The sequence below is a fragment of the Strix uralensis genome, chromosome 4 (genome assembly GCF_047716275.1).
Source record: "Strix uralensis isolate ZFMK-TIS-50842 chromosome 4, bStrUra1, whole genome shotgun sequence".
NCBI lineage: Eukaryota > Metazoa > Chordata > Aves > Strigiformes > Strigidae > Strix > Strix uralensis.
Genome location: NC_133975.1, coordinates 70,830,321 through 70,856,294, shown reverse-complemented (window position 1 = coordinate 70,856,294; position 25,974 = coordinate 70,830,321). Strand labels below are relative to the sequence as shown.

General features: G+C 40.7%; 1 protein-coding gene across 3 annotated transcripts in view; it reads left to right on the top strand.

The window, feature by feature from the left end:
- Positions 1–22,755, top strand: part of TNIP3 (TNFAIP3 interacting protein 3) — a 56,700-nt gene extending 33,945 nt beyond the window's left edge. For 2 of the 3 annotated variants that reach the window (XM_074865162.1, XM_074865160.1), the window contains 5 exons: positions 4,677–4,793; positions 7,766–7,891; positions 9,936–10,094; positions 13,496–13,552; positions 21,934–22,755. In XM_074865162.1, coding sequence (XP_074721263.1) covers positions 4,677–4,793; positions 7,766–7,891; positions 9,936–10,094; positions 13,496–13,552; positions 21,934–21,975 — 501 coding nt within the window. In that variant the 3' untranslated portion in view covers positions 21,976–22,755. Of the gene's footprint in view, positions 1–4,676; positions 4,794–7,765; positions 7,892–9,935; positions 10,095–13,491; positions 13,553–21,933 lie in introns of all 3 variants that reach the window. The other variant, XM_074865161.1, reaches the window with a different exon arrangement.
- The last annotated feature ends 3,219 nt before the right edge of the window (positions 22,756–25,974 follow it).

The following is a 25,974-nucleotide window of genomic DNA, read 5'->3' as shown; positions in this document are numbered from 1 at the left end:
AAACAGTCCCACCTTTTGTCATTTCAGAGTGATGGGAATTTTGAAAGAAAAATACTCCAGTTATATCTTTGAGTATTAGCTTTAGTAGTGTCTAGTCTCCATTTTATACTTGGGAACCCAAATCTCCTATAATGACATAATTCTCAAAAATTTGCTATTGATCTAATAGCAACATTACAAAATTTTACTCCCCACCTCCACCCCCACCCCCCCTACCTATAGCACTTCTCAGAACGTCTCTTACAATCTTTACTCAAAGATTTTGGTCTGGGTTTAATATGACCCTAAACCAATTCAGCTTTGTTCATACTGCAGTTTCTTATTTTATTTGAAATGATAAAATGGGATCTCACAGTTTTGCTTCCAAATGCAGTTTAAAAAAATCTTCAAAAAAACAATCAAATAAAAAAAACTGAAGAATTGCCTAATATGTCTATATCATGATATGATTCTAGGAAGTGAGCTGCAAGAAAAATAGTCAATATAGTGTCATTTGTTCAAGAATTAGGAGAAGCATCAACAGCTTATGAATATACATACTTAAATTGTAAAGGTGTGTTACCATTTGGTAACATCAGGGTGACCATGATCAGTTAGATACGTCTTAGTGAAGGAGTTTTAACAGAAGACAGAGCCATATAAGAAGTGGGTCCAGCAGATGACTGGGAAAATTGTATGTTGTGAAGGAAGAAGGGCACTCAGTTATCTTTGAATTAGGGCATCTGAAACACTTTGTTTTGAGGGTGGTCAAATATTAGAAGTAGCTGTCTGGAGAGGCCATGAAATCACCCTCCTCAGAGGCGCTCAGTACTCAGTTGACAGGCCCTGAGCAACCTGATCTTCCTGGCAGGGCTCTGAGCAAGGACTTGGAGCTCCAGAGTTCCCCTGCCACCCAAATGAGTCTCGTGATTCTGTGGTTGTCAGCAAGATTGAGATGTATCCTGCATAGGCAGGGAGAAGAAGAAAAGCACGTTTCACTCATCTTTGTCCTCAGCGGTACACTTAACAAACCATGTGCCTGGGAAAGGATCTGGGTTGCAGTCAGCCAAGGAACGTATCGTACGTACCACGATATTGTCAAACTTCACTGACTCTTGCTGCTGCTGGTGATCCATGCCCAATCTAAATGCCAATGTGAAACTCTTTATTATTTGTTTTACTGTTTGTGCAGAGCACTGCAAAGTCATAACCTAAAACAGATTAGAAGTGGCTCAAAAGGGCAAAAGGAGGATTAATCGGTAAGCTATCTGTATTTTCATCCTCCCATGTTTATGTTCAACCTTACTTATGTAGTGACATGGCACATAAACTTTGTCACTATTATACCAATTTCTCTTCTGTGTAATTCTTAGGGACAGTAGTTCATCAGATTAAAAGCCTCCCTTTTTTCTCTTCTGTGCTCTTCATGGAAAGTGCTAATTTTTTTCTTATTTTTTTGTTGGCCTTTTGATAATTAATACTAATCCTTGGGTTACTTTAAATACCTGTTTTTCTGCTTGGCCACTTCCCCCTCTGCGTCTTCCCCCTCCAAATTATCTTCCCTCTTTCCCTTATGGCATGAATAGAGTGTGACCAGCAAGGGAGAGCTGAGGATCATTAGCAGGAATCAAACTTTCTAAAATGGATGAAGTTAGCTGAGTCTGTATCTTATGTGAGAGACATTTAAAAGTACTGAATGGTATTTGTTCTAGAGTAAAAAAAATGTATATATGTGTAGTGTATGATTATAGACAGAGAGGTGTAAGAGTGTTTTAAAAATTATTCCATTCCAAGGGAGAGCTGTCTAATACTGTTAAAAATGACAAAATCTGCAAAGAACTATGGCAGAAATTGAGAAATAGAGTAAGAGCGTTACCAGTCTAGTGTGTATTCATAACTCCCTCTAGCGACAAGCTATAGAGACTACATAACTTTCTCTCAACCAGAGGGTTTACTTCTGTTTCAGTTGAAGAAATTTGTACTCTTAGTGCAAAAAAAGTTTCAGTCAGACTTTACTGTAGTCACATTTTTTTAGGGCATCTTTGAATATTGCTTTTATGTTCTTGGTTTTTTTGTTTGCTTGGTTTTGGCCTCAGCTGACTTCAGACACCTGTCTTTTGTTTTCTCAAATTCTGACTTGCACAGGGAAATGGTGTTTATGAATGAGATTTGCAGCTGTGATTTCCATAAGTAAATGTTGGTCATAGTTACAAGTAAAAGCACTGTCTCAAATTCATGGATGTAGCGTGGGCTCTTTGAAATAATAGAGTTCTCTATTCTTAGAGAGGCCAGGAAAGGGCTAAGCAGGACTGACATCCTGGACTTCCAAAGGGCTGACTTTGTCTTGTTTAGGCACCTGTTTGACAGGATCCCTTGGGAGATGGTCCTGAAGGGTATAGGGGTCCAGGAAGGCTGGGCACTCTTTAAGAAGGAAGTGTTTATGGCTCAGGAGATGGCAGTCCCCAGGTGCTCTAAGAGGAGCAGGCAGCAGAGAAGACCACCCTGGCTGAACAGGGAGCTTTGGCTGCAACTCAAGGAGAAAAGGAAAGTTTACAGCCTTTGGAGGAAGGGACTAGCCACTCACAGTGATTACAAAGAGGCTGTGAGGCTATGCAGGGCAGAAATCAGGAGGTCCAAAGCCCAGCTGGAAATTAATCTGGCTTCAGCAATCAAAGATAACAAGAAATGTTTCTATAAGTATGTCAATAACAAAAGAAAGACCAGGGAGAGTCTCCATCCCCTGCTAGATGCTGAAGGAAACTTGGTAGCAAGTGATGAGGGGAAGGCTGAGGTCCTTAATGCCTTCTTTGCCTCAGTCTTTAATAACAAGACTAGTTGTATTGAGGGAATCCAGCCCCCTCAGCCAGATGATAGAGACTGGGAGAACGAGCCCCCCCGCAATCCAGGAGAGAGTCAGTGACCTACTGCATCACATAGACACACACAAGTCTATGGGACCTGATGGGATACACCCAAGGGTGCTGAAGGAGCTGGCTGGGGTGCTCACCAAGCCGCTTTCCATCATTTACCAGCAGTCTTGGCTGACCGGGGAGGTCCCGACAGATTGGAAACTGGCCAACGTGACGCCCATCTATAAGAAGGGTCGGAAGGATGATCCAGGAAATTACAGGCCTGTCAGCTTGACTTCGGTACCCGGGAAGCTGATGGAGCAGCTCATCCAGAGTATCATCACACAGCACATGCAGGACAACCAGGGGATCAGGCCCAGTCAGCATGGGTTTATGAAAGGCAGGTCCTGCTTGACAAATCTGATCTCCTTCTACGACAGAGTGACCCGCTTATTGGATGAGGGAAAGGCTGTGGATGTAGTTTACTTCGACTTCAGTAAGGCCTTTGACACCGTTTCCCACAGCATTCTCCTGGCGAAACTGGCTGCTCGAGGCTTGGATGATCGCACGCTTTGCTGGGTAAAAAACTGGCTGGCTGGCCGGGCCCAAAGAGTTGTGGTGAACGGAGTTAAATCCAGTTGGCGGCCGGTCACGAGTGGTGTCCCCCAGGGCTCGGTTTTTGGGCCACTCCTGTTTAACATCTTTATTGATGACCTAGACGAGGGGATCGAGTGCACCCTCAGTAAGTTTGCAGACAACACCAAGCTGGGTGGGAGTGTTGATCGGCTCGAGGGTAGGGAGGCTCTGCAGAGAGACCTGGACAGGCTGGAGCGATGGGCTAAGGCCAACTGTAGGAGCTTCAATAAGGCCAAATGCCGGGTGCTGCACTTGGGCCACAATAACCTCCAGCAGCGCTACAGGCTTGGGGAGGAGTGGCTGGAGAGCTGCCAGTCAGAGAGGGACCTGGGGGTGTTGATTGACAGCCGGCTGAACATGAGCCAGCAGTGTGCCCAGATGGCCAAGAAGGCCAATGGCATCCTGGCTTGTATCAGAAATAGCGTGGCCAGCAGGGACAGGGAGGTGATCTTACCCCTGTACTTGGCACTGGCGAGGCCGCACCTCGATTCCTGTGTTCAGTTTTGGGCCCCTCGCTACAAAAAGGACATTGAATTACTCGAGCGTGTCCAGAGAAGGGCAACGAAGCTGGTGAAGGGTCTGGAGCACATGTCGTACGAGGAGCGGCTGAGGGAACTGGGGTTGTTTAGTCTGGAGAAGAGGAGGCTGCGGGGAGACCTCATCGCCCTCTACAACTACCTGAAAGGAGGTTGCAGAGAGCTGGGGATGAGCCTCTTTAACCAAGTAATGAGTGATAAGACAGGAGGTAATGGCCTCAAGTTGCGCCAGGGAAGGTTTAGACTGGATATCAGGAAGTATTTCTTTACAGAACGGGTTGTTAGGCGTTGGAATGGGCTGCCCAGGGAGGTGGTGGAGTCCCCATCCCTGGAGGTGTTTAAGAGTAGGGTCGAGATAGCGCTTAGGGATATGGTGTAGTTGGGAACTGTTAATGTTGGGTTAATGGTTGGACTGGATGATCTTCAAGGTCCTTTCCAACCTAGACGATTCTGTGATTCTGTGAAAATTTGGACCTAGTCATGCATATATGTTATTCATGGGCTTTATATCCAGTGTATATAATTGAAGCATCTGCAAGTGAAAGAAAACCCCCCACAAGTTTGTGACTCACTCTAATCTGTTTATTTAGAGAGCAATCATTCTAAGAATTTTAAAGGATTTTTTTTTTTTAGGTAGTGAATCTCTGTTTAGTAATTTTGCTGTTTGACATTGCAGGCCCTTGTGGATGTGTTGAAAAAGCAGCACTCACTTGTTCTTGGGACTCCTCCAGAGAAGGGTGACAGGAACAGCCTTGAGGACATGAGAACCCAACTCGAAGTTCTCAGACAACAGGTGAGAACAGCTGGAAGTAAGCCTGGGTGGCTTTCATACAGCATAATTTTGCCCTCTGTCCCAAGAATTGTGCCTGGTAGACTGCCGATGTAGAGCTTTTGAAAGGAAGAACCAATTTAGCCACAGCCCATTCAAATGGTGTTTCCTAAGATGTTGTCATCACAACAGTGTCCATGAAGTGAAACTGAGTCCTTCCAAAGGACTGGAGCAAGGACTTGTGTAGGACTTGAAGTAGCAGAATGGCTCTTCTGACTCTTGAAGACGTCCTGTCAGCTCTCTGCTAGGGGCTGAATTTCATCCAGAGGGAATGCTAAATTTCACGAGTTACTGATTGTGTCTTCTGCTCCTTTTTTCTCAGAAGTTGAAAGTTTAGTGAATTATCTAAGAATCCTAGTCTTGGAAAACTAGTGTTGGCATTGCAGTTTTTCAAAGTGTGAGGCAAAACTTTTGCATCCGTAACCTGCATACCAATCACTATAGAGAAGTGTATTTATTTTTTTTTAATCTTTGTTGTGAGCAGTTCAAGTGTTTTGTGCACTCTTTTTCTTTCCATATGAAAGAATCTGTTTAAAAACATGATACTTTTCAGATAATTTTACATTCTAGGTCTGTCATCCTGGACAGTGTTAGGGTTAACATTATTGACACACAAATGGATGTGATCAGAATGGGAATTTTATTCAATGGGAATAAAATACTTGTTTCTGTCACGTTTGACAGCAGAGCCAGATTTTGCTCTCTAATGTAATGCTTGCCACATGCTGGAGAATAAAATCCTGCACTTGATTGTACAGTAATGAGTTATTTCATTCTACACAATAAAATAGAGTAAACCAATTTTTTTTCAGAATTCTCATGGGGTATCCATTTTATGAATGTCTTTTTCTAGTTGTATAAATCAGTACAGTGAGTCCAGACTTCCTTCTGCACGAAACGGAGCAGAAGGCTCTAACTGTACAGAGGAGGGACTCTTGGGACAAACAGCGACGTGACAGAGTCTCACCAGAGCTTGGCTGTCATCAGCCCATCCCTGGCCACGACAGAAGAGATGAAGGCATTCATTCCTTGGGAGGTGTCCCCCTCTTTCTCAGGGCAACAAGAATATATGGCAAAAGTGTGACAAAGTGGTTCCCTTGCAGCTTCAGCAGATCGTGCAGCTGGGGAGTGGGAGGGAGGTGGGACAGGAGAGAGGGAATTGGGAGAGAAGAAATGAGGAAATACTGAGAAGTGTGTAGGTGGACAGGGATACAAGTGACCTAGATTTCTGCAAGTGACAGCTTTGCCTCTACTTCAGAAGGTCAGGAGCTGAGTCTGTGGAGCTGAGTCCCACATGGCCACACAGAAAGCCTTTGCTCCTTCTACACAGTGTTATTCAGGAAGGGGGTTATGTCTAGTGTGGAGGACCGTCGGGTCTGAAAAAAACCTTGCAAAAATTAGCTGCAACAGGCAAGTTGCGAAAATAATTTATAGAGCTCTGTGTTGACCTTTTTTCTTCCCCTGAGGTATTAACATTTTTTTTAGTGCTGTGAAGTCATAGTGCTGCTGCCAGCAAAAAGAAAACTGGATCTGTACGATGGGCAAGGCTTGAGCCACAGCAAGCAAGTTCTTTGGGAAGAGACTGTCAGCGGGCTTTAGTGACTGACCAAGAGGACATGAAAGGACTTCTGAAAGTTGTGGCGGTGGTTCCCACCCCAAAGTGCTTTTGCTGATATTTGTCAGTAGAAGTGCCACCAGCTTCTTACCAGGTGGATGCCTGCCCATTAGCTGAAGAATTAAGCCAGTTGGCTTAACACCAATTAATTTACAAACTTCTGTTTTACTTCTGAATCTGTGCGCTCGCTGCCTGTGCCTGGGGTGGTCAGATATTTTTTAATGGGATGAAGCGTTATGATTCCTGGAGATGTAAAAAGAGCTAAACCACTGCATTCTTTAATATTTGAAAGGCAGCTTATCTTCTAGGAACAGGGTCAAACCTCTATATTTCCATTTTGAATTGTGTACGTAACATTCCCCTCTGCTTCTACACTGGGGCGGATAGGTTCTTTGGGCTGCAGTTTGAGAAGATGAGTTAGAAATCCTATATTGCAGACAAAAGGCATGTGGGCCAATTATTTTTTTCACATACAGTTGCTAACATCTGGGGCACAATAGCCTCCTACAGGTTGTTTTTTTTCCACAGTGCTCTAGTCAAGGTCCAAATTCCTTGACAGTCCTGACTAGTCCTAGTCTTCTGGTCATTACTATGTGTCCACAGCTCTAAATACTATCACTTATTCTGCACAGATTAGTCCTTTGGGCCACACCTTGGTTAGACAGCTAACAGAGTGGGTAAGGTAAAGCTGCAGACAACTATGACAAGGAGTAAAGCAAAGCAGGCTCAAGGCCAACAGTGTTCAGTGGGCTATAAAAAGGCAGTGTGTTATTTCATGATAGTGGCTCATCTTTAGGTTGGATAAGGTGATAATGTTCTGTCAGACTGCATGCTAGAAGTCAGATTTTTGTACCGTGCCAGCACCTCCCATCTCCACCAGGATGCTAACTGCTTGCATCTGAGATACACGGGGGAGTTAAAAGTGCTCATAATTGAAGAGAAATGAGGTTAAAATGTTGGTAAAATGTTTGTCCTGCACCTGGTTATCCCTTAAAAAGGTCAATGTCTTTAGTATTTGCTCTCTTATTTCTAATACTTAAAACTGATATCCACCTTTTAAATTACAAAGATCTATGAATAATGAAGCTGTGGACAGTTTTGATTGATAGGTGCCATTGGAGAATAGCCATTGCTTGTCATTTTGTACTGGTCATAAAAAGATGAGGGAAACTTTTGGTTGCAGGATCGTGAAGAGGACAGATCCCTTTGGAAAGCACCCTGCTGCTTGGCCAGTGTTTAAAAAGCAATGAAACAACAAAGCGGATGAAAATTTCCATTGTGGTTCTACTGAAATTCACATTCTTGGTTATAATGATTGCAGGTACAAATATATGAAGAAGACTTCAGAAAGGAGAGATCTGACAGAGAAAGACTTAATGAAGAGAAAGAAGAATTGCAGAAAATTAATGAGAGATTACAGTCACAACTGAATAAACTAAACTCTCAGGTATGAATCAAAAGAAAATTACCATTGCCAGAACATGTGTATCTTATTTTTATCTTCTCACTTTCCATGCAACCCAAGGCTTTCTGGCTTCCGTTAATTGACATTGGATTTTATATAAGGTCACCACCTGGGATGAAATCATTCTGAAGTAATGCAGTAAGAAGATGAGAAGTGATTAGAGATGACTTCCAAATTAAGTAGATGAAGGGAGTATTTATTGCAAAAACTCTTTAAACATATCTTGAAATGGAGAGGGGTGAACCAAAAACAAATCCAGAGAGCTGTTGATTGTTTCACTGGCACTTGATATAAGAGTTCTAACATCAAACCAACTTTTGAAATAAAAAGCTTCTGTAATTAATCCTGACCTCTGCACTGGAATTACAGAGTAATGTTAATGTCACTGAGGGAAAAAAATTGTCTCCATCCAGATTAGCTGAACAGCCGCTGCAATAAGTTTTTGTTGCAACATCCTTTTTATCTTTTCACAGTAGTGTCAGTATTCTGTTCACAGACATTCAGGAAGCCATAGTAAAATCATGGCATGCAAAACTCTGAGCTTTCTCAATCCCCATTTAAAAATGATGAAATTTTGAGGTTTCCTGTCTTGACAGAATTGTGCAATGTTTTAGAAGAATGGCTGATTACCAAAATGTTCTGTGATGATTTATTGTCCTCCCCAACATTGTTGTGAAACGGAAACTTCAGTATTAGCTTACTCTCAACCAACCTATGCATCAATACTAGTAGGGTATTGCAATAGTACCAGAGGCAAGATGCTGTCAAGCGCCCCTCACTCCCATCAGCTTCAGTGGGAGTGAAGAGCAGGTTGGGCATCCTGGCCAATGCTGGGCCCTGCTGCAGTATGACCCCAGACTTGTCAGTGCTTTTATGGGTGCTTGGAAGCATTTCATGCAAGTGTAAAAATAGTAACGGCAGAGGGAATGCCATGATTTGCCACTCAGGGCATCCCAAGCATATAGAAATACCTGGACAAATCTGTTAGCATTGCATGCAGTAACTTTCAGGTATATTTCCCCCACCCACCAGCCCACTCCTGAGTCAGTGAGGTAAAGAAATTCTTTTGTAGGAGACAGAGTACTCAAAGACACCTTCTTCCTATATATTTTTGCATTGCCTAGAGATTGTAAAAGACTACATTTCTTGCACAACCCCAACCAGTCAATGGATGCTGTGAGAACATCTCCCAGCAGTGACAGTGAAAAGGGGGACTACAAATGGGGCTAAAAGGCCTTTCCCACTCCTCCCCAGCTGCTCTGAACCAAGAGAAATGCCAACAGCACTGCGGATGTACAACATACCCGAAGGGCTGTACAAGTGCTGTGTAATATATACAGCTTGACTGTCCCTGCATTGCACTGACAGTTTACACTAGAGATGATCTTATTTGTCTCTTCCTGCCTTGGGATTTGATTAAGCAGAGCTTGTGAAGGATTTTAAACTTGAGAGGAGCCATATAGAATATTTATTAGTTTGTTTTCTTAAGTCAAATTATTTAGTTGTGACTCATAGAATCAGAATAGGATTATAGAATGTTAATCAGCTTTTACCCCTCCTTGCTCTGTCCTTAGGCAAATTCCTGTTGACTCTGCTGGGACGCAGAGGGCCTAAGAAAAGGCATACCCAAATCTTGAGGCCATCAACTTTGGTCCTTTACAAAAATTATTTATTTTTCTTGTTATGCAAGTGCCTGTCCATGTAGTTCTGCTTCAAATTATTGAAAGCTACTGTGTGTAATGTTTTTTGAAAATAGAAAACACCCAGAAATGTGCTTGCCATATCTTGACACCAATATTTTCTCACAAAAAATGTAGACTCTGGTGTGGCACAAGTCAGTTTTCTTACATAATTTTTTAAATCATGAACAGTTTGAAGGGGCTAAACGAGCAACATTGCGACCAGTGCTGAGAGAGGAGGGTTGCTTGCCCGTTGCTTTTTACTGGTGAATTTGTACGTGAATATTCTGTTGGTCATCGTATCCCACTGCTAATGCATTTATTCTTGCTTTTCTTATTTTTGACAGACAAAAGACCTCCCAGTACAGTCTGAGAGGCCCAGCTACCCACCTCCACTCTTCCTCTCACCATGTGTTAATTATGGGAGTTGTGGCTTGGTTCTTCACTATCAAGATCCTCGAGTACATCCAGCATCTCGCAGAGCACATGAGCAACAACAGCACTCGGTAAGGTTCCCACGGTCTCCCATTTCACAAGGGCACTGATTTTCTCACAGCATGGTGACCACAGGAGAATAACCTCGTGCTATCACAGTGCCATCCTCACCAGTAACCAAATCTATTGTTTCCTAGTTCATTATTGGTTTCAGATCAAGATTTTGTACTGGTTTTAAAATTAGCTCTAGTCTGGAACAGTCTTGGTGGTCTCTGTACAGTCTCACTTCCCTTACCACCTGCCCCAAAATGCTGATTTTTCTCTTGATAGTTGTGTTTGTTTCTTCCTTGCCGTTCCAGGGTCTTTGATACTGAATTGCAGAGTGCTGCCATGTGCAAATCAAAGCATAACCAACAGAAATCTGTTCACAAAGAGGAAAAATTGCAGAAATTTAAATGTATGGCTGATGAGTTGTACTTTAATTATATACTTATATATTTTACAATTACTTTGGCAAATACTGTTTATCTACAATACCACTAAGAAGAAAAAGGAGATTATTACACATTTGTTTTCAATGATACTGGTGGTCATTCCTTAATTAAAAAAATAAGGTTGTTTGATTGGACTCTTGCTGATTTCTTAGATTAATTTACTTGCACAATACACATTCAGAGCCTTTTGTAGCTATATAGTTACCCAAATTCATAAATATGGATCTGCTCTCTGGATCCCAGTTGTGGGCCTTCAATATAAATGGTAGTGACAAAAATGAAAACATAGCTGTGGTCAGCATTATTCTGGTCTTCCTTCTATTCAGTCTAAGAAAGCTTGTTCACTAATGTGTCTCATTTCCATGTCTTACACTGGGTATTTCTTTCTCTGGCCCTGTCTTTGGAAAATGACTTTCCTTCTTCACTCACAGCTTTTGTATTCATAAGTAGTATAACTGTCCTGCCATCAGGCAATGCTGCTGTAGCCAGACTGCACTATCCCAGGTTTCCTGTACGCCTTCTGGGACAGGCAGACAAGCTATGGGCAGGATTCACAACGTTGCTATTAAACTGTAGGGGTGGAATCCCAGATGCTGTTGCTTGTACCCAGTAGTATCTTCCTTCTGGCATGCTGCTGTGAAACAGGATTACGTGAGGCATAAGGTCCTACTGAGAGTTAGGAACTTTGGCTGTGAATTCTTTAGGAATGCAATTTTCCCAAACAAGCCTGTGTATTGCAAAAAAATAAAATGAAAAAATCAGCAGAAGTGGAAGTTATATCTGAGTGTGGCTAACACAATGGGAAATTTGCCTCTTTTCCTGGCACACAACAGGGCCGTGTCTTTGTCCACCTGAAGAACAGCTTTGCTCTAGGGCAGGTTGTGTGAGGGGGAGTTATCTATTTCAAGGAAAATACCGCTTCAAAGAACGATATTTTTGAAGTGCTTTGGGTTATCTAAGTTGGCTGTGCCTATTCAAATCTAGTGAGAATACATTTAAACATGGTGAATGTCATTTTAAATACACAATATCTGTTTCTGGTTATAAAGCTGTCACATGTGGAAAGATGCTCATTATTTGAGAAATTATAGCCGAATTTTTGCAAAATGCATAGAAGTCTTTCAGACTGTAGAAATCCAGCAGGAAAGCTGTGGTCGAACAAGTCATTTCTATGCTTCAGGAGTGTGCTTATCTGCCTATTTATCAGAGTTGGAAGTATTGCAGAATGTTTTTCACTGCAATTTGGACACTGTCCCAGATTATTTTGGCTCTTCTCCCTGAACTTTCATCATCTGGGTTTCTAATTCTGCAAGGGATCACTGGGTTTACAACTTTGCCATTCCTGCTGGAGCGCCGGGGTCAGTTTGACTGGTTGCTTTGTAACTCCCAGTTTCATTCTGAGTTTTCTTTGAAATTCTTTGTGTGAGTGCAGTGTTGCTGCTCTGAGCTTTTGATACCTCCCTGAGCAATTTGTTAGCAATGAAGAAAGGTGTTAGAATTTAATGAGTGTCCTGAGTTAAAGTACGTAATCCTGTGTGTTTAGTCTGTGCTTTTGCTTTTTCGTTCTTTTAATGTCTTACACCTTTTCATTCCTTTTTACATTGTTAGTAGAAACATTTTGTTTAGTCTGACATGAAATAAACCTCTTTTCTGAAATTCGTTCAAGTTTGCATAGTGTAAGTACATATGAAAGAGTAGATCAGAGAACAGAAAAATCATTAGAATCTCAAAAAAGCAGTGCAAATAAGTGTATTTTGAGCCATCAGTGGAAAAACTACCTGTGCTTAAACCAAAAGCAGAGTCTTGCTTCGTATCAAAGCCTATTTTGTTTGCCCCCAAGCACAGAATTAGTAAATAATACCTGTGGATGTGGATAGTATAATTTAAGTGAAAATAGGCTAGCTCCTTTTTTCCTGACAGTGTATGAGAGTGATTATTGCTATGTAACTTATAAATGACATCATACATAAAAGTTAAATCTATTTTCTGAATCTACAGCTTCATCTTGCCATCGCAATTTAGGCAAAACTTCTTTAGAAGTCTACAAAATTTCTTCCCTACAACTTGAAATCTCTAAGAGTCTCCTTGGAACTACTCGGGATTTTGTCAGAGTAATTTCTGCAAAACAAGAATTATTTTCCCAGTTTAACTAATTTTAAGCAGCAATTACCTGGAATTTGACAAGCTTGCATGTAGTACTTAAACCAGATAGACAGTTTAATATAGGTTCAACTGAAATGTCTGGTCCCAAAATTGTTTTCTCTGTGGTAATTTGCTACTCATTTACCACAGTGTGTGGTATAAACTATAATACAGTATTTCTTTCTTCCAGGATTTCCCTAGACAAAACTATGTTTGCATGGACATAACCTTCCCAATACTTCCTCTTATAAGAAAGGTGGGAATTTTTCCCATCCCACAGAATTTTCAAGAAGTTATTTGATAACAGCTAATGTTATAGTAACACTAATGCTAACCTGTCGGCAAGGGAGGAAAGGAGAGAACTTTATTCAATGGGTTATTCCTGTCACACTGAAACATGTTACAGATGTTACATGTATTCAGACTGGAACAGCTTCACCTGTCAGGTCGATGTGTACCAGGTTTCTCTGAAGTTCTTTAGTACTGAGGATGTGATGCCTGCTAGTATCTTCTGGTGCACTTTTCCTTAGCCCTCTTAAAATCTGATTTGTTTCCATTAATGCTTCTTTTGATTTGTGGGATCTAGAAAGGTTTACACCAATATTTCTAATCAGGACAGCATCTAAACAACAAGTCATAAAAAAGGAAGCAAGCTGAAAGACTTGAGCAGTGGAAATATAAAGCTAAATATAAGATTTTTTTGTAAACTACTTTTGTATGACTAATAAAAAACCTTCACAGCACAATTATATTTTTATCATGTCACTATTCTTTTGTTTGAAGTGCCTATGAAGTCCATATTGCTGTAATAATGTTTTATTGTTCTGTGCAGCCAGACTATCAGTGGTATGCTCCTGACCAGTTTCCGCCAGATGTGCAGCACAAGGCAAATGGTAAGACAACAGCTGTACAGAGCATATTTTAAATGCACTTTTTTAAAGTGGGGGGCTTTGAGGGATGTAGAGTAAACTTTGTTATTTATCTGTTGAGTGCTTACGTGACAGCTTTGCCTCGGAGAGCCAAGGTTGGTGTATGTGCAACACAGGTGAGGTTTCTAATATAATACCATCTACATTACGGCTTTCAACTTTGTTGCAATTCATAAAATGTCTATATTACATATTATAGGATCACACATTTGCCTCATTAAACAACTAGTAATAGTCCTAAAGAAAAGATATTCTCAGAGTTGTCCTTAGAGCTTCTGTTGCTCCAGCTAAGACTAAATTTAATGATGTGCCGAACCTGGGGGCCAAGATGGGGCAGATTTTAGAAGCCCTTGGTAACACACTACAGGCTTTAGGGTGTTGTTTCACCTTAAAGGCAAAACGCCCTTTGCTATTCTTGATCTGCTCTGATAGTTCAAGGTGCCTGGTCTGAAAATAAAACCATGTAAACGGACGAAGTTAATTAGTTGCCCAAGTGTCAGTGTAAACGATCTTTTGGAAACCAGGAGGAGTACCTGGTTGTACCTGGATTTGAAATCATGCCAGGTTCCTGGGTGTTTTGAAGTACTTGCATCAGACCACTTCAAAAAAATGGCTGCCAGAGAGCACAAGGAAAAAGGGACATTGTTCTGGGTGGAATCCACCCCTCCAGATCTTCTTCTTCAGAAACTCCCCTAAGCCACCTCTTTTCTTTGAAAAGTGGTTGAGAATTATTGCACCTAAATTTTTGTGTTTTGCTCTGTTATCCTGAGTTGTGGCCCTTTTGTAGAGATACTATCTCAGATGAATGATAACATCATCCTGGGCTGCAGTGGGACCAGCAAAGTTTGCTGGTCAGCACTGTGGGAGTGTGAGTGCTTCATGTGTCTGCCATTTCACAGTGCGAGTGGGTACCATATGGGGTGGCAGGGACTCATCACCAAAATCTGTTTTGTAACATCTAGAAGATGATGGCTACAGAGGAATCATTCCATTATTTATTGTCATCCACATTTGCACTGAAGAGAGGGTAGGGTGGGAATGTAGCTTGCCGAAATGGAGGATGAGCTTCCCATAATTACATGGTGTCTGTTTGGAGGGTTCTGATGTGGTCGTAGGGAAAGTGGTGCTGTGACTGCAAGAGAGGACAGGAGATTAATTTTGTAGTTCCTCCCACTTAAATTCAGAGTGATTTACTGCACCAGAGAACACAGGGAGGATGTTTATAACAGTGAATGAAACGAGTCCGGCCACCAACTGCAGCTGTGGTCCAAGGCAGTGCACTTAGGGGATCTGAAGAAAAAGAGTTGTTCTTTCATCTGGCTTGATTATATGACTTGACTTCTGGCACCCTGAAAAAGCTTTTTTTAAATCCATCTATTACTGTTCCTTGTCCAGAACATCCAAATACCTTCTTCTCAATGGGATAGTGAGTAGAACACTTAGAGACTTTTCCCTTCCCTTTTTTCTTCAGTCCCCATAAAGAGGAATTCACAATGAGTCCCATCATAGCGCTGTGTAAGATGTCTGCTTTAACATCTTCGGGGTTCTTATTTTTTTTATCTTTGTTAAGACAAAGGTTATTTTATTAGCCATTAATCAGAGAGAAGTCCTATTTCTACTATCAATTAAAAGGCACTAGCCTGGGTCTATATATTATATACAGGCATCTATATTAAATCTGCATTTAAGTGTTTTGAGAAAGGTTTCAAAGATAGAAACTCCAAGAATATGTGATGAAATTATTCTGGATGTTCCAATTTCTTTGTTCTATTTTGTACAAGGGCTAATTACAATGGTGGGTTTAAATGAGCTAGTATGTGCAGCAGTTCCTGAGTCTCATTTCTCCTCTTTCATTTCCTCATTAGGTGATAAACTGACCAATAAATCTTATCTCTTCTGAGATAGGACTTCATTATAGAAAAACAAAACAGCAGTGCAGCAACTTTTAGGCATGAGGCAGTTTCCTTCAGGAATGCTATTTCAGTAGATTGATGCTTCTAGGGAAAACCCTTAAGTTTTCCTTAACTGAACAAATTTTCCTTTGACACTGGGTATTTTTTCTTAGAGAATAATTGCAAAATACAGGTCACAGGTTGTAAATTTAGAGCTGAACAGAAGTGAAATGAATCAGAAAACTGGTATTTTTTTATGATATGCCATCAAAAAAAGCCTATTTTAAAGATATCTGAAATCTATGAGAGTCTCTACGTTAACTCTAGCTACTTTGCTATAATGTCATTTGGACTGCAAATGTATATTGTCACCAAGGAGGAATTACGAATTTTTTCTGCAGCTTTGTATAGATGTACCCAGTCTGTGTTTTCCTCCCTCTCTCGCCTCCTTTGTGAGGAAGAAAGTTGTTTGCGCCCAGGTGCTTTGGCATTTGACTTAGGTTCGCCAGGTCCTTCTGTAACCAGCTGTAATCTCCTGTTTTCTGTTTCTTGTGTAACTGTATCTGTACTTCTGACTGGCACCACTTTTCTTAGCTGCTCCTGTGTTCAAAGAAGGCTGTCTTAAAGGACTGCTGCTTCTGTGAAGCCTAGTTTGTCTTTCTATTTTCTGTAAGAAACATGTCTTTGCCTTTATCTACAGAAATAGGATGACCACTGAAATATTTTTAAAATTAAAGATAAAATCTTCAGAAATTTGATCAATCCTATTTGATCCTATTTTCCAAAGTTTCTACTCCAGTCTCTTATTTTCTCCACACTTCTGTGATTCGGTAGTTGGCAGAGGATTACTTATGCACAAGTCTGAGGAGCAATGTTGCCTCCAGGACTGAACTTTCATGATAGTATGATGATTTGAATCTAGGACACTTTGGTTTGAGCCCTTTCTAATTAGCCTGGAAATAACTTCATCAGAATACAGGGAGGATGAGAGGAATAGGGGGGCAAAATGAACAAAACAACCCAAACAAACAAAACCAAAACTCTTCTATTTTCCATTAAGCCTTTCTTTCCAAAATGAGAATGAACAAGAGATGTTCCACGGTAGCAAGACAATGGTAATTATCTAAATGAAATCCTTGCAGTTTAGCTTTATAAAGAGAGTGAAGCTAAAGGGAGCTGCTAAGATTACAGCTATGAAGTATGGCTTTATGCAAAAACCTTATGTTTCTGTTCAGAGTTTGGAGTAGTGAACACCACTTGTTACTTATCAGGGCTACATCAGCTCCCTCTTTCTCAAGAAATGTGCCAGTTAATTGAGGTTCAGCCATGTGCTGAGCAGTTCTTCGACTAAAACACCTTGGAGCTACCCTATGCTTCTTGTTTAAGTAACCTGTGTGTGTCTCTTTTGTAGCTAGAGTATCTAGGGGCCATTTAAGGATTTAATCCTACTGAAAAGACCGTAAGGAGTTGGTTTTAGTGATCTACCTCTCTGTTTTACAGTTAAGTATCTACGGACCAGTTAAGAATCTGAATGAAGAGAAGGGTCTTGTAGCCCTTGTGGTGTATAAGGCTGAAGTTGCTCTGGAGAGAGACAGCTATTCCCAGAGCTGCCACAGGCTGGCTATTGTGGCTTGAGAGACCCGTCCTCAGCCATGAAATCACATCAGCATGCCCTTCAAACACAGAGTTCGGAGTGTGATGCAACAGCGTGCTCGAGTATCTTATCCCTGCCTTGGTTCATGTAGGGCATGGAAATGTGGTTGTAGGAGTCAGTGTGTAGGAATATGTGGAGGTGACCAAACATGACTAGCAAGCCTTGTAGGTGTGTTTGATTACATTTACTTAACATTTTTACTTCTCTGTTTGCCTAAATAAGTAAAAAAAAGCCTACTGGCTCTGTGTACACATCTGGCATCCAGGAAGATATTCTGTGGATAAGTCTTGACCTTTCTTTATATTTTTGATTCAGTAATCAAGATTTAAATTATTTTATCAATTCTTTTATTTGTCCACAGTTGCCCATAGTTATTGTTGAATTGCCTTCTTTAACCAGAGTTGATGATCCCCCTGGCTGCATAAAGCCCACTCAACTTGTTTTTAAAAACATATCTCTGGCCTTAGGGAGTTTACTTTAAAGTTAACAAAGAACCATTCAGGGCCCCTCTGACTTTGGGACCTTAGAACCAGTTTTAGTAGGCTTCATAGGTAAAAAACCACAGCCTCTCCACTGGTAAGCATGGAGGCAACTTTGACCTCCCAGGGGTTGCATGGGACAGTGAAGAACTGGTAACCACATAAAATATAATTTTCCAAAAAGGATGGGAAAATAAATTCTGTCCTTGATGATGTGTTTAGTGAGTCAATGTATTCCACACCCTTGCCCATGCACAGTGCAACAGGTACTAAAGGCATGCCCATGGTTTGGGGTGGCTTTCCTGCCAGGCTGCCATGGCAGGATGCAGCTGCCTGCCATCTGTATGTCTGCATGGCCACAGGAAGGTGAGGGTTTAACTCGGTTCCTCTCCTCCTGCTCTTTCATGCTGCAATCTAATCAAGAGTTCAGTTTTCCATGTCACCACTGGGATCTGAACTTAATCCAGAAATATTCAACAGGCAGTTTGCAAATACGAGGGTGTGGGCTGTATTCAGGTTTATTGGTCTGATTTTACTAGCATTTTCTTCCCATTTGTATCCAGAAAGTTTCATGTAGCACCTCTTGTTAAACTTCTTAAAAACTCAGATAACTCATACCAGAGTTCAGCTTGTCTGTGAACATAAGTATGTCTTCTCTCTATCTCCCCAAATATGGAATACTCCAGCTGAAAGCAGGCAGGGTGAAGAGATGGGCGGGAGCATTTTGTGTCCAGCCATGTCTGTAGGTGGGCTACAATGGAGAACAGTCTGTCAGGGAAAGACCGCTCAGGTAGTCCTCACAGGGCAACTGCCTGTCTGCAGAAGAGGATTAGGGGAAATCGTCAGGCTTCCAAAAAAGTAAAGGGGTTTCCTTGAAGGTCACAATAAAGAGAGAAGGGCAATGTGGAAAGTTAAGCAATGGGAGGCAGATAGAGGTTAAGGAAGAAGATGGTGAGGTGAGAGATTGTCTCACTGCACTGGCAATGTATTTCCAAGAGAATAACTCTTTCTGCCTACCTCTGGGCTGCTCCCTTCCCAGGTACTTTGCTGTGCAGAAAGCCTAGTCCGAAACTGTGCTTAAACTCTGCCAGTTTAGCCTTGTTTGACCAGCAGTGCTCCTTTGGAGGGATACTAGCTCCTAAGTCTCTCGGTGCTCTGTCACTCAGCGTTCCTGGAACTGGTTTCCAGTCTTTTCGTCCTTGGTTGTGGGGTGGTTTTTTGTTTTTGGTTTTGTTTTTTTTTTGTTGTTGTTGTTTTGGTTTTTTATTTTTATTTTTTTTAATCTTTTTCAATAGCAAAGCAGAAAGATTTCCAGCAAGTGTACTTAATGTCACTTTATTTGGCAAGCTATGTTGACTTCCTTCCTTATCCAACTGTGAAAAATTGAAAAGACAGTTGAAAAAAAGATTGATTTTGGAGATTTTCCCTGAACCCAGTTTTTTAATGAAAAATTCTCTGGAAAAGAGGTTTATTGCTCAAAGCCTACTCAGAGCAAGAACCCTTTTGCATGCCACAACTGCTGGCATGTATTACCTTTTTCACTTCCAAAATTAATCTTACTGTATTTGTTTTCTTGGCAGAAAGCTTCTCAGTACATGTATTTAAGAACCCCAGTTACTCCTTCAGAATATCAGATATAACTACCGGATTTCTTTGACCTAAACTGTATGTTTTTGTTTTGGATTCAGCTATGCCAGGCACAGGGAGAAGCCAAAACGTAGCCCTTCACATACCTCTCAGTTCAAGGGGTAGCTCTGGAGGTAGAGGTGACAGCAGCTGGTCACCACCTTGTCTTGGCATGCCTAGGGAAAGCAGAAATCAACCTGCAAAGCCCTAAGGATGCCCAGATGAACACGTGAAGAAGCATGATGTGTCCACTTTCATTATAATATCATCTCTTGTTCCCTTCCATACTCTGCTGCTTTCCAGATTTTTGCCCTCAAGGTACCTACTTTGCTGCTAATGTTGTTATAATTACAGCTAATTGAAGAAGAGGGGGGAGAAGTGTGAGGTTTTCCACTGAAAATAATGATATCTGTAGGGAGGGGGGAAAAAATGAAAAACTGAAAAAATGGATTTGTGGAGGTCTTCAATGAAAACCAGACAGGAAAAAAGTCAATTAACTGACATCTTAATTTTCCTGGAAAAAATCCCAGATCCTAAACATTTTTGGTATTAGCCATGTCCTCAGTGTATACATTACATCAGAAATTATCAGTGCTCCCAGCTAGTCAAGACAGATTTAATTAACAGCTTGCCATCCCCACTGGGAATGAAAATGTGATTATTTTCACGATTTTTACTGATACAACTTGATTTCTGCTGATGCGGTGTAACAAAAAGGCCATTAGCACACCTTTAATTTCTAACTCCAGAACATGAGAAGTTGCCTTTTTTAGAAAGGTGTTGCTTTTACAAGTCAACTTGAGCTAAAGATCACAGAATATGTTGTAGTTTTTCAGACTACCAGACAGAAAAATCTCATGTGAAGAACAGGATATGTAATTTAAACAGCTGCATGATTTGATAATTTTATTTCTATGAAACAATGTATCAAAATTTATCATTCAGTGCCTGTTAGATTTTAAATGGCTTCACGCACACTGGCATTTTTTTTTCCTTCGAGATTGAAACATAGGGAAGAATCAAAGCATTTAAGGGGATGTTGATGGTGGTCTTCTGGTGATCGGTGACATGGTGGCTGTTTTCATTAAATCATTCTCTTTCCTGGTGGCTTGATGAAGCATCTGTCTGGTATCTGGAAGTATCCTTAATTCCTCATTGATCATCTAAGGAACCGATGTAAAAATTCACTCCATGCCATTTGCTTGTTAAAGTAGCAGCGAAGTGCCACCTACCCTCGTTACATGGAGTCCACTTTCCTTTGCCTGTTGTATGTGTTTTAAGTGTAAAAGTACTCTATGCTGGGCTCTGAAGCCTGCTTATACTGCAGATTACCCAGACGGTTTTCTGAATGGTTAATGCCATCCTAGGTGAGAGGCATTCTTTGTTTTTGGGAACTACGTATTATCATGTTAGCTTTTCTCCTCTGGCAGACCGTGCCTGCAGTGCAGTGGTATCTGCTGGTTTGCACCAGCTGGGCAAGAACTTTAGGAGACAAAAGCATCTTGTCATAAGCAGGGTGACCTCAGTGTTGTCCCAGTGGGACTTGGAACTGGGAAGGAACAGAAATAATTGGAGGATATCCCCACTGTATAGCTGCTTGAGATGTCTGAATATCCAAGTCTTCTCTTTTCTTTTTCCAAATTACGTTGTTATATGAATGCCAACATTTGATGTGAAGCTTGGAAGCACATTTCTTGTTAGAAAAGTTTTTTTCCGTTGTTTTTGTTGTTATAAGGGGCTATTTGCATGAAATGAAGCAGACACACAAATATCTATATTTATCTACCGTGTACAGAGAACCAGTCTGCTAGCTGTTGCTATTCCAGGCTTTTGTGAACAAATAACATGAATTTTAGCTCTGATAGTACCTGCAAGGAAAAGGTGTCACCAAAATCGATGATTCACGGTACTGCTGCTTTCTACAAACGTGGACCTTTTGGATCAAGTTTTCTTTCATATACATTTGGATATCATCAGCACTGTGGGTTTGGAAGTGAATGATGGGGTTACTGTGTAGCAGCTGCAGAGCAATTCTCCTAGGCAAATTCAAAACCCTGCTGGAAATATTTCACTCTTAATGTTTTTCTTGTAAGCAAAATACTGTGTGCACTTGTGTGTGCTACTAGCGATGTGTTACAGCATTTCCAGAATCTTTTGAAACTTCAGGAAGGAAGTATGTGTTACACCAGCAATAGTGTATTTCCTTTCTTCAATTTTATTTTGTTTTGCTAGCTCGAGTGAGTTACTATCAAACACATCTTTGAACCACAGACACCTACTTAGCTGTAGGTACTACTACCTAATTCTTTCCTCTGTCATACTTAGCTACTCTCTTGGGTGCACCTAATGCTAATGTATACCTATGAGCACTGCTGAATGTCAGCTGTTCTTTTTAGAGGTCCTGAAAGATTTTACATGGGGGCTTTAGGTCATTAGACCCTACTGTTTGTTCTTATCGACAATCGGGACTAGATGAAAGTTGAGAGAGACTACTAGTGCACTGTATGATAACCCTACCCTCTTTTGCTGCTTCACATTTACTGCCATTTGTATTGGATTGATTACAGACTTGTAATGTTGTACAGTATTGGCTCCGGGGGTGCATGTGTATGTGTTACAAAATAGAGGGAAATTAATCATAAGCAAGTTGTATTTCTCAATGTCAAAATAATTTGTATTGATTTATTTTTGCAGATTCATCCTCGGAGAAGGGAGCCCATCACTGACAGCCTATGACCTGGAGAAGTGTAGACCAAAGGCTGCAAGCTAGTCTTGCAACTTTGTTACTCTGCTTTGTTCTGGGGTTTTTTTGCCCCTAGCTCCTTATCTCTTCAGTGCATGTTATTTATGCCTGGTGAAATCCCTGCGAGGACAATAGAAAAGCAGATCATACAGGGTAGTGATCCTCAGGATCCAGTTAAACTCTGCTGGGAAGCATTTTTGCCCTTTGTTCTGAAGATGCTGTTTGTGCTGCCTATGAGAATCTGTTAAAAAGCCTTATGAGAAAAGATGCAGCTATTGCTGGGGTTTCAGAGACAAGTCACATCTGGTTTGAATTCAAGAGCTTATAAGCCCAATAATGTTGTGATATTTTTTGTTTGAGAATCATAGTCTTTTTTTTATTTGATTCCAGGGAATGATTTGTTGATATACCATCTTGAATTCTGTACTCTTTCTTGATCGTTTAGTAAAAAGGAAATATGCTTCACTGTTTTAACACATCTGTGTAATTATAAGCAGGGTACCACTGATGCCACGCCAGGTAGAAGGTGCCTACTCCCTTTTTTGAGTCAAGGCCAGATATCCTTTTGTTTTGGCCCCAGAAATATATAAAAAATGTAATCACTTTTTTTTCTGTGTGTACTTATTTGTATCAGAAGAAATTTAGTAGAAATATTTAATGGGTTTAACTTCTCAGTGAAAATGGCTTTATATTTCCAAATTATTCTTGTAATGAATCTGAACATCATTGTGTAACCTCTAACCTGAGAATAAAACCTGGATTTTGAAATGAAATTGTATTTAGACCATGAAATATTTCCAGAAAATTGTGGTGAATGGGTGTTCAGCAAGCATTACTTGATAATCTACTTGCAAGATTGTCTGTTCCTTTCAGGCTTTTAAGGCGGCTGTTGGGAGACAGGTACCCGAACCTACAGGGATCCCACCTGAAAGAAGTAAGTGAGATTTTTGCACCATAAGGCCACATGAGATGTCCTGTGTGCTTTCCTTATAGTTCAGAAGTAGTTAATCTGAGTTCAAGTTCTCACACAAACAGCTTTTAGGGCTGTGCAAAGACAGAGTCATCAGTTATGAGATCGCCTGCCTGTGTCATTTCTGCTTTTAGAACACAGATATTTCCATTTCCATCAATATACAAAGGCCTGTGCATTAAAATAATAACCTTACAGGTTTAAACATGTTCAGCATTTGATCTTGGACACAATGGGGAACAGTCCATGGGAAAGGATTTTTCTGATTTTGACTACGCTGGTGAAAGAGACGAGACTCCTAACTAACAATATGGACTCACGAAGAACACAAGCAAAGCACCGAGCGAACCGGCCTCTGGAGAGAAATTGCTTTTTCATGAACTATTGAAAATTAGAGTTTGACTGTAGCATTAGCTACAGAATAAACTCCTGAGTCTCTGTTAGAGAGAGGAATTTTTATCTCTGCATGAATTTGAAGCTGGCTTACAGACACTATAGCAGCAGATAGTTTAACTAGAAAACAATACAACCACGCTACTCCTGATTAGTGATTTGGCTAATAAGGGTGAGATCACGGAAAATGCTAATGCGGTGCCTTCGGAAAATCCAATTATAATGTAACTTAATTCAATGCGAGCTCTCAGCAGGTGACCAGTGCTGTGGGCAGAGCACCCCGCACTCAAAGATGTTGTGAATCCTTAAAACAGATGAGCTTCTGTGTGGCTGGTAGCGGAGGCAACAAACCCCTGTTTCATTCATTGCCACTGTTTTCCCCAACTAAACCGCAAAGGTTTGTGCCTTCCATTTGTGGTGCTTAACTCATTATCTCACAACTTGTGCAAGCATTATCCGGCCCAAGCGGATGATTCAACATGAGCCATTCACAGTAAGAAAATAGAGTTTGCAGAGCTATATTTTTTTCCTCTGTTTAGTCACAGGCTTTTAATGCTTGGCTGTCTTGGGCACAAGACTGTAAACCTTGACTCACACAGATCCTCATTATGCTAAGTGTGGGGTATTCCTTGTATGATATGATAGAGAATTTGTATCTCTTAAAATGAATATAAAATGCCTGTGCTGCTGATTTTCCTCTTGATGTTCTTGTAATGATATATGTTTCCCAAATGCAGGTCCTGTCATCTATTTGAATTAGCATTGTCAGACTCAAACACCCCCAAATGATACACTTGCTGCAGTAACCCAGACAGGTTTGAGGGGGTGAGTCATGTTAGTTAAAATCAACTGCAGTACTCAGGCATTTTTCCTTCCTCAAGCTTTGCGGAAACTGGGTATCAGCACTCCCAGTTCTTCCTCTGGCCTTTTAAAGAACCTTCTGGTGTTTTCCAATCTTTCTTACATATTTTATTTTCCAAACACCTGCCAAATTTTCCATCTGATTCTTTCTATTTAGCTTTTTCCATTATTTCTGTGTATCAGTAGTGTGCGGACCAATTTCACAGTAAGGGCTAATGTGTTTGTGAAAGGCCTCTTATTTTTCCTTCCTTTTCTTGTAGGAGCTGCTCAGGGTTTGGGAATACTGGAATTACTATGCACATTGCAAGAGGAGCAATTCATATATGGAGAGTAACTTTCTTTTCATACCAGACCAGGCACTTATTTGAATACCCAAACCTGTAACAGCAGTAATGAGCTACACCCACAGTTTGTGCCCCCTGATTTCCTCTCCCACAGTGACTTGGGGAAACAAGCCAAGCATAAAGTGATTTTCTGCCAAAACTTTTCAGCAGTTTAAGGGGATGTTTTCACTTGTCTAGCAGAAAGACCAATGTGTCCTGCATCGATGCTGGCCAGCCTTGCCCACCAGGCAAGATGTATCAGGAGCGCTTGACTCATATCCCTGTGCAACTCTGTTATAAGGACTCAACTGCCATATTAAAAAAGGTGATGAACTTTTAGGTATACATTAAGGAAGTGACCCGTAATGAAGCTCAGCGTGTTAAAATGCTGAGGGGGTCCAGGCATGTGCTGTGATCAGCCCTTGGAAAGCCTCATTAGTTTTGGTGGGAGCATGCATGTTGATATAAGTTTGTACAGATTCTGAATGGCAAGTTATGACATCTAATAGACACACAAAATTTTATTAAATAACAAATTCTAGAGAACATTTTATGCATGCTTTGGCATGGGTTTCTGTAGACTTTTCTTCTAAACTGAACTTTTCCCATTGGTTGCAGTGTTATATACTAAACTTGTTGTGGAGAAATTTTGATTTCTATGAATGAGAGCAAGTCTTCATATGTCAAATTATCTGCTTACAATATTACTTTACATTATTTTCAACATGATACACTGGATTCACTAAATGATGTTTTGATTACCATGACAGTAATTATCCAATGTTAGAATAGGAGCACATTTGAACTCATGGAGTCATTAACACAAATGAGGTACTTAAAAGCTTGGAGTCTTTGGGGAATTTTTGTGCCATCTTTTTTTTTTTTTTTTTTTTGTGGAGCTAACAGATGTGACATCAGTATTTTGCTGACTTGAAGTTTTTTGTTTTGTTTCACCACTACTTTACTTCCCAGGTATTTTAAGCTCTGTGTTTTGTCAAAAATGCATGGTTTTTTAAGATTGTCTTTCTCGTTCGAAGGCCTGAAGTGCTATTGGTGACAGTCATACCAACGCTTATTCCATTCTATTTCTATAGATATTTCTTTCTACTCTTATACATAGATAATGTGTGGTATGAAGATTTAATTGGTGGTAAGTTGTCTGTCACTAAATAGCATCCCTCGTTAGTCTCAAACTGTCATTTGTTTTAGGAAGGAAAAATTGTTACTTTGAAATTGCTGGTAAAAGCTGGGAGCTATTTTAATTGCCTCAGAAACTCTGGGTACAAGAGGAAGTGGATTTATTATGATGCTGTAGGCAAAGCACATGGGATGCCCCAAATACACACTTATGCTATCCTATAATAGGAAAGCTAGATATCACAGCTGAGGATGATTTGATAGATTAGAGGCAAAATCCTGAATTACATTACTTTCCTCCTTGAATT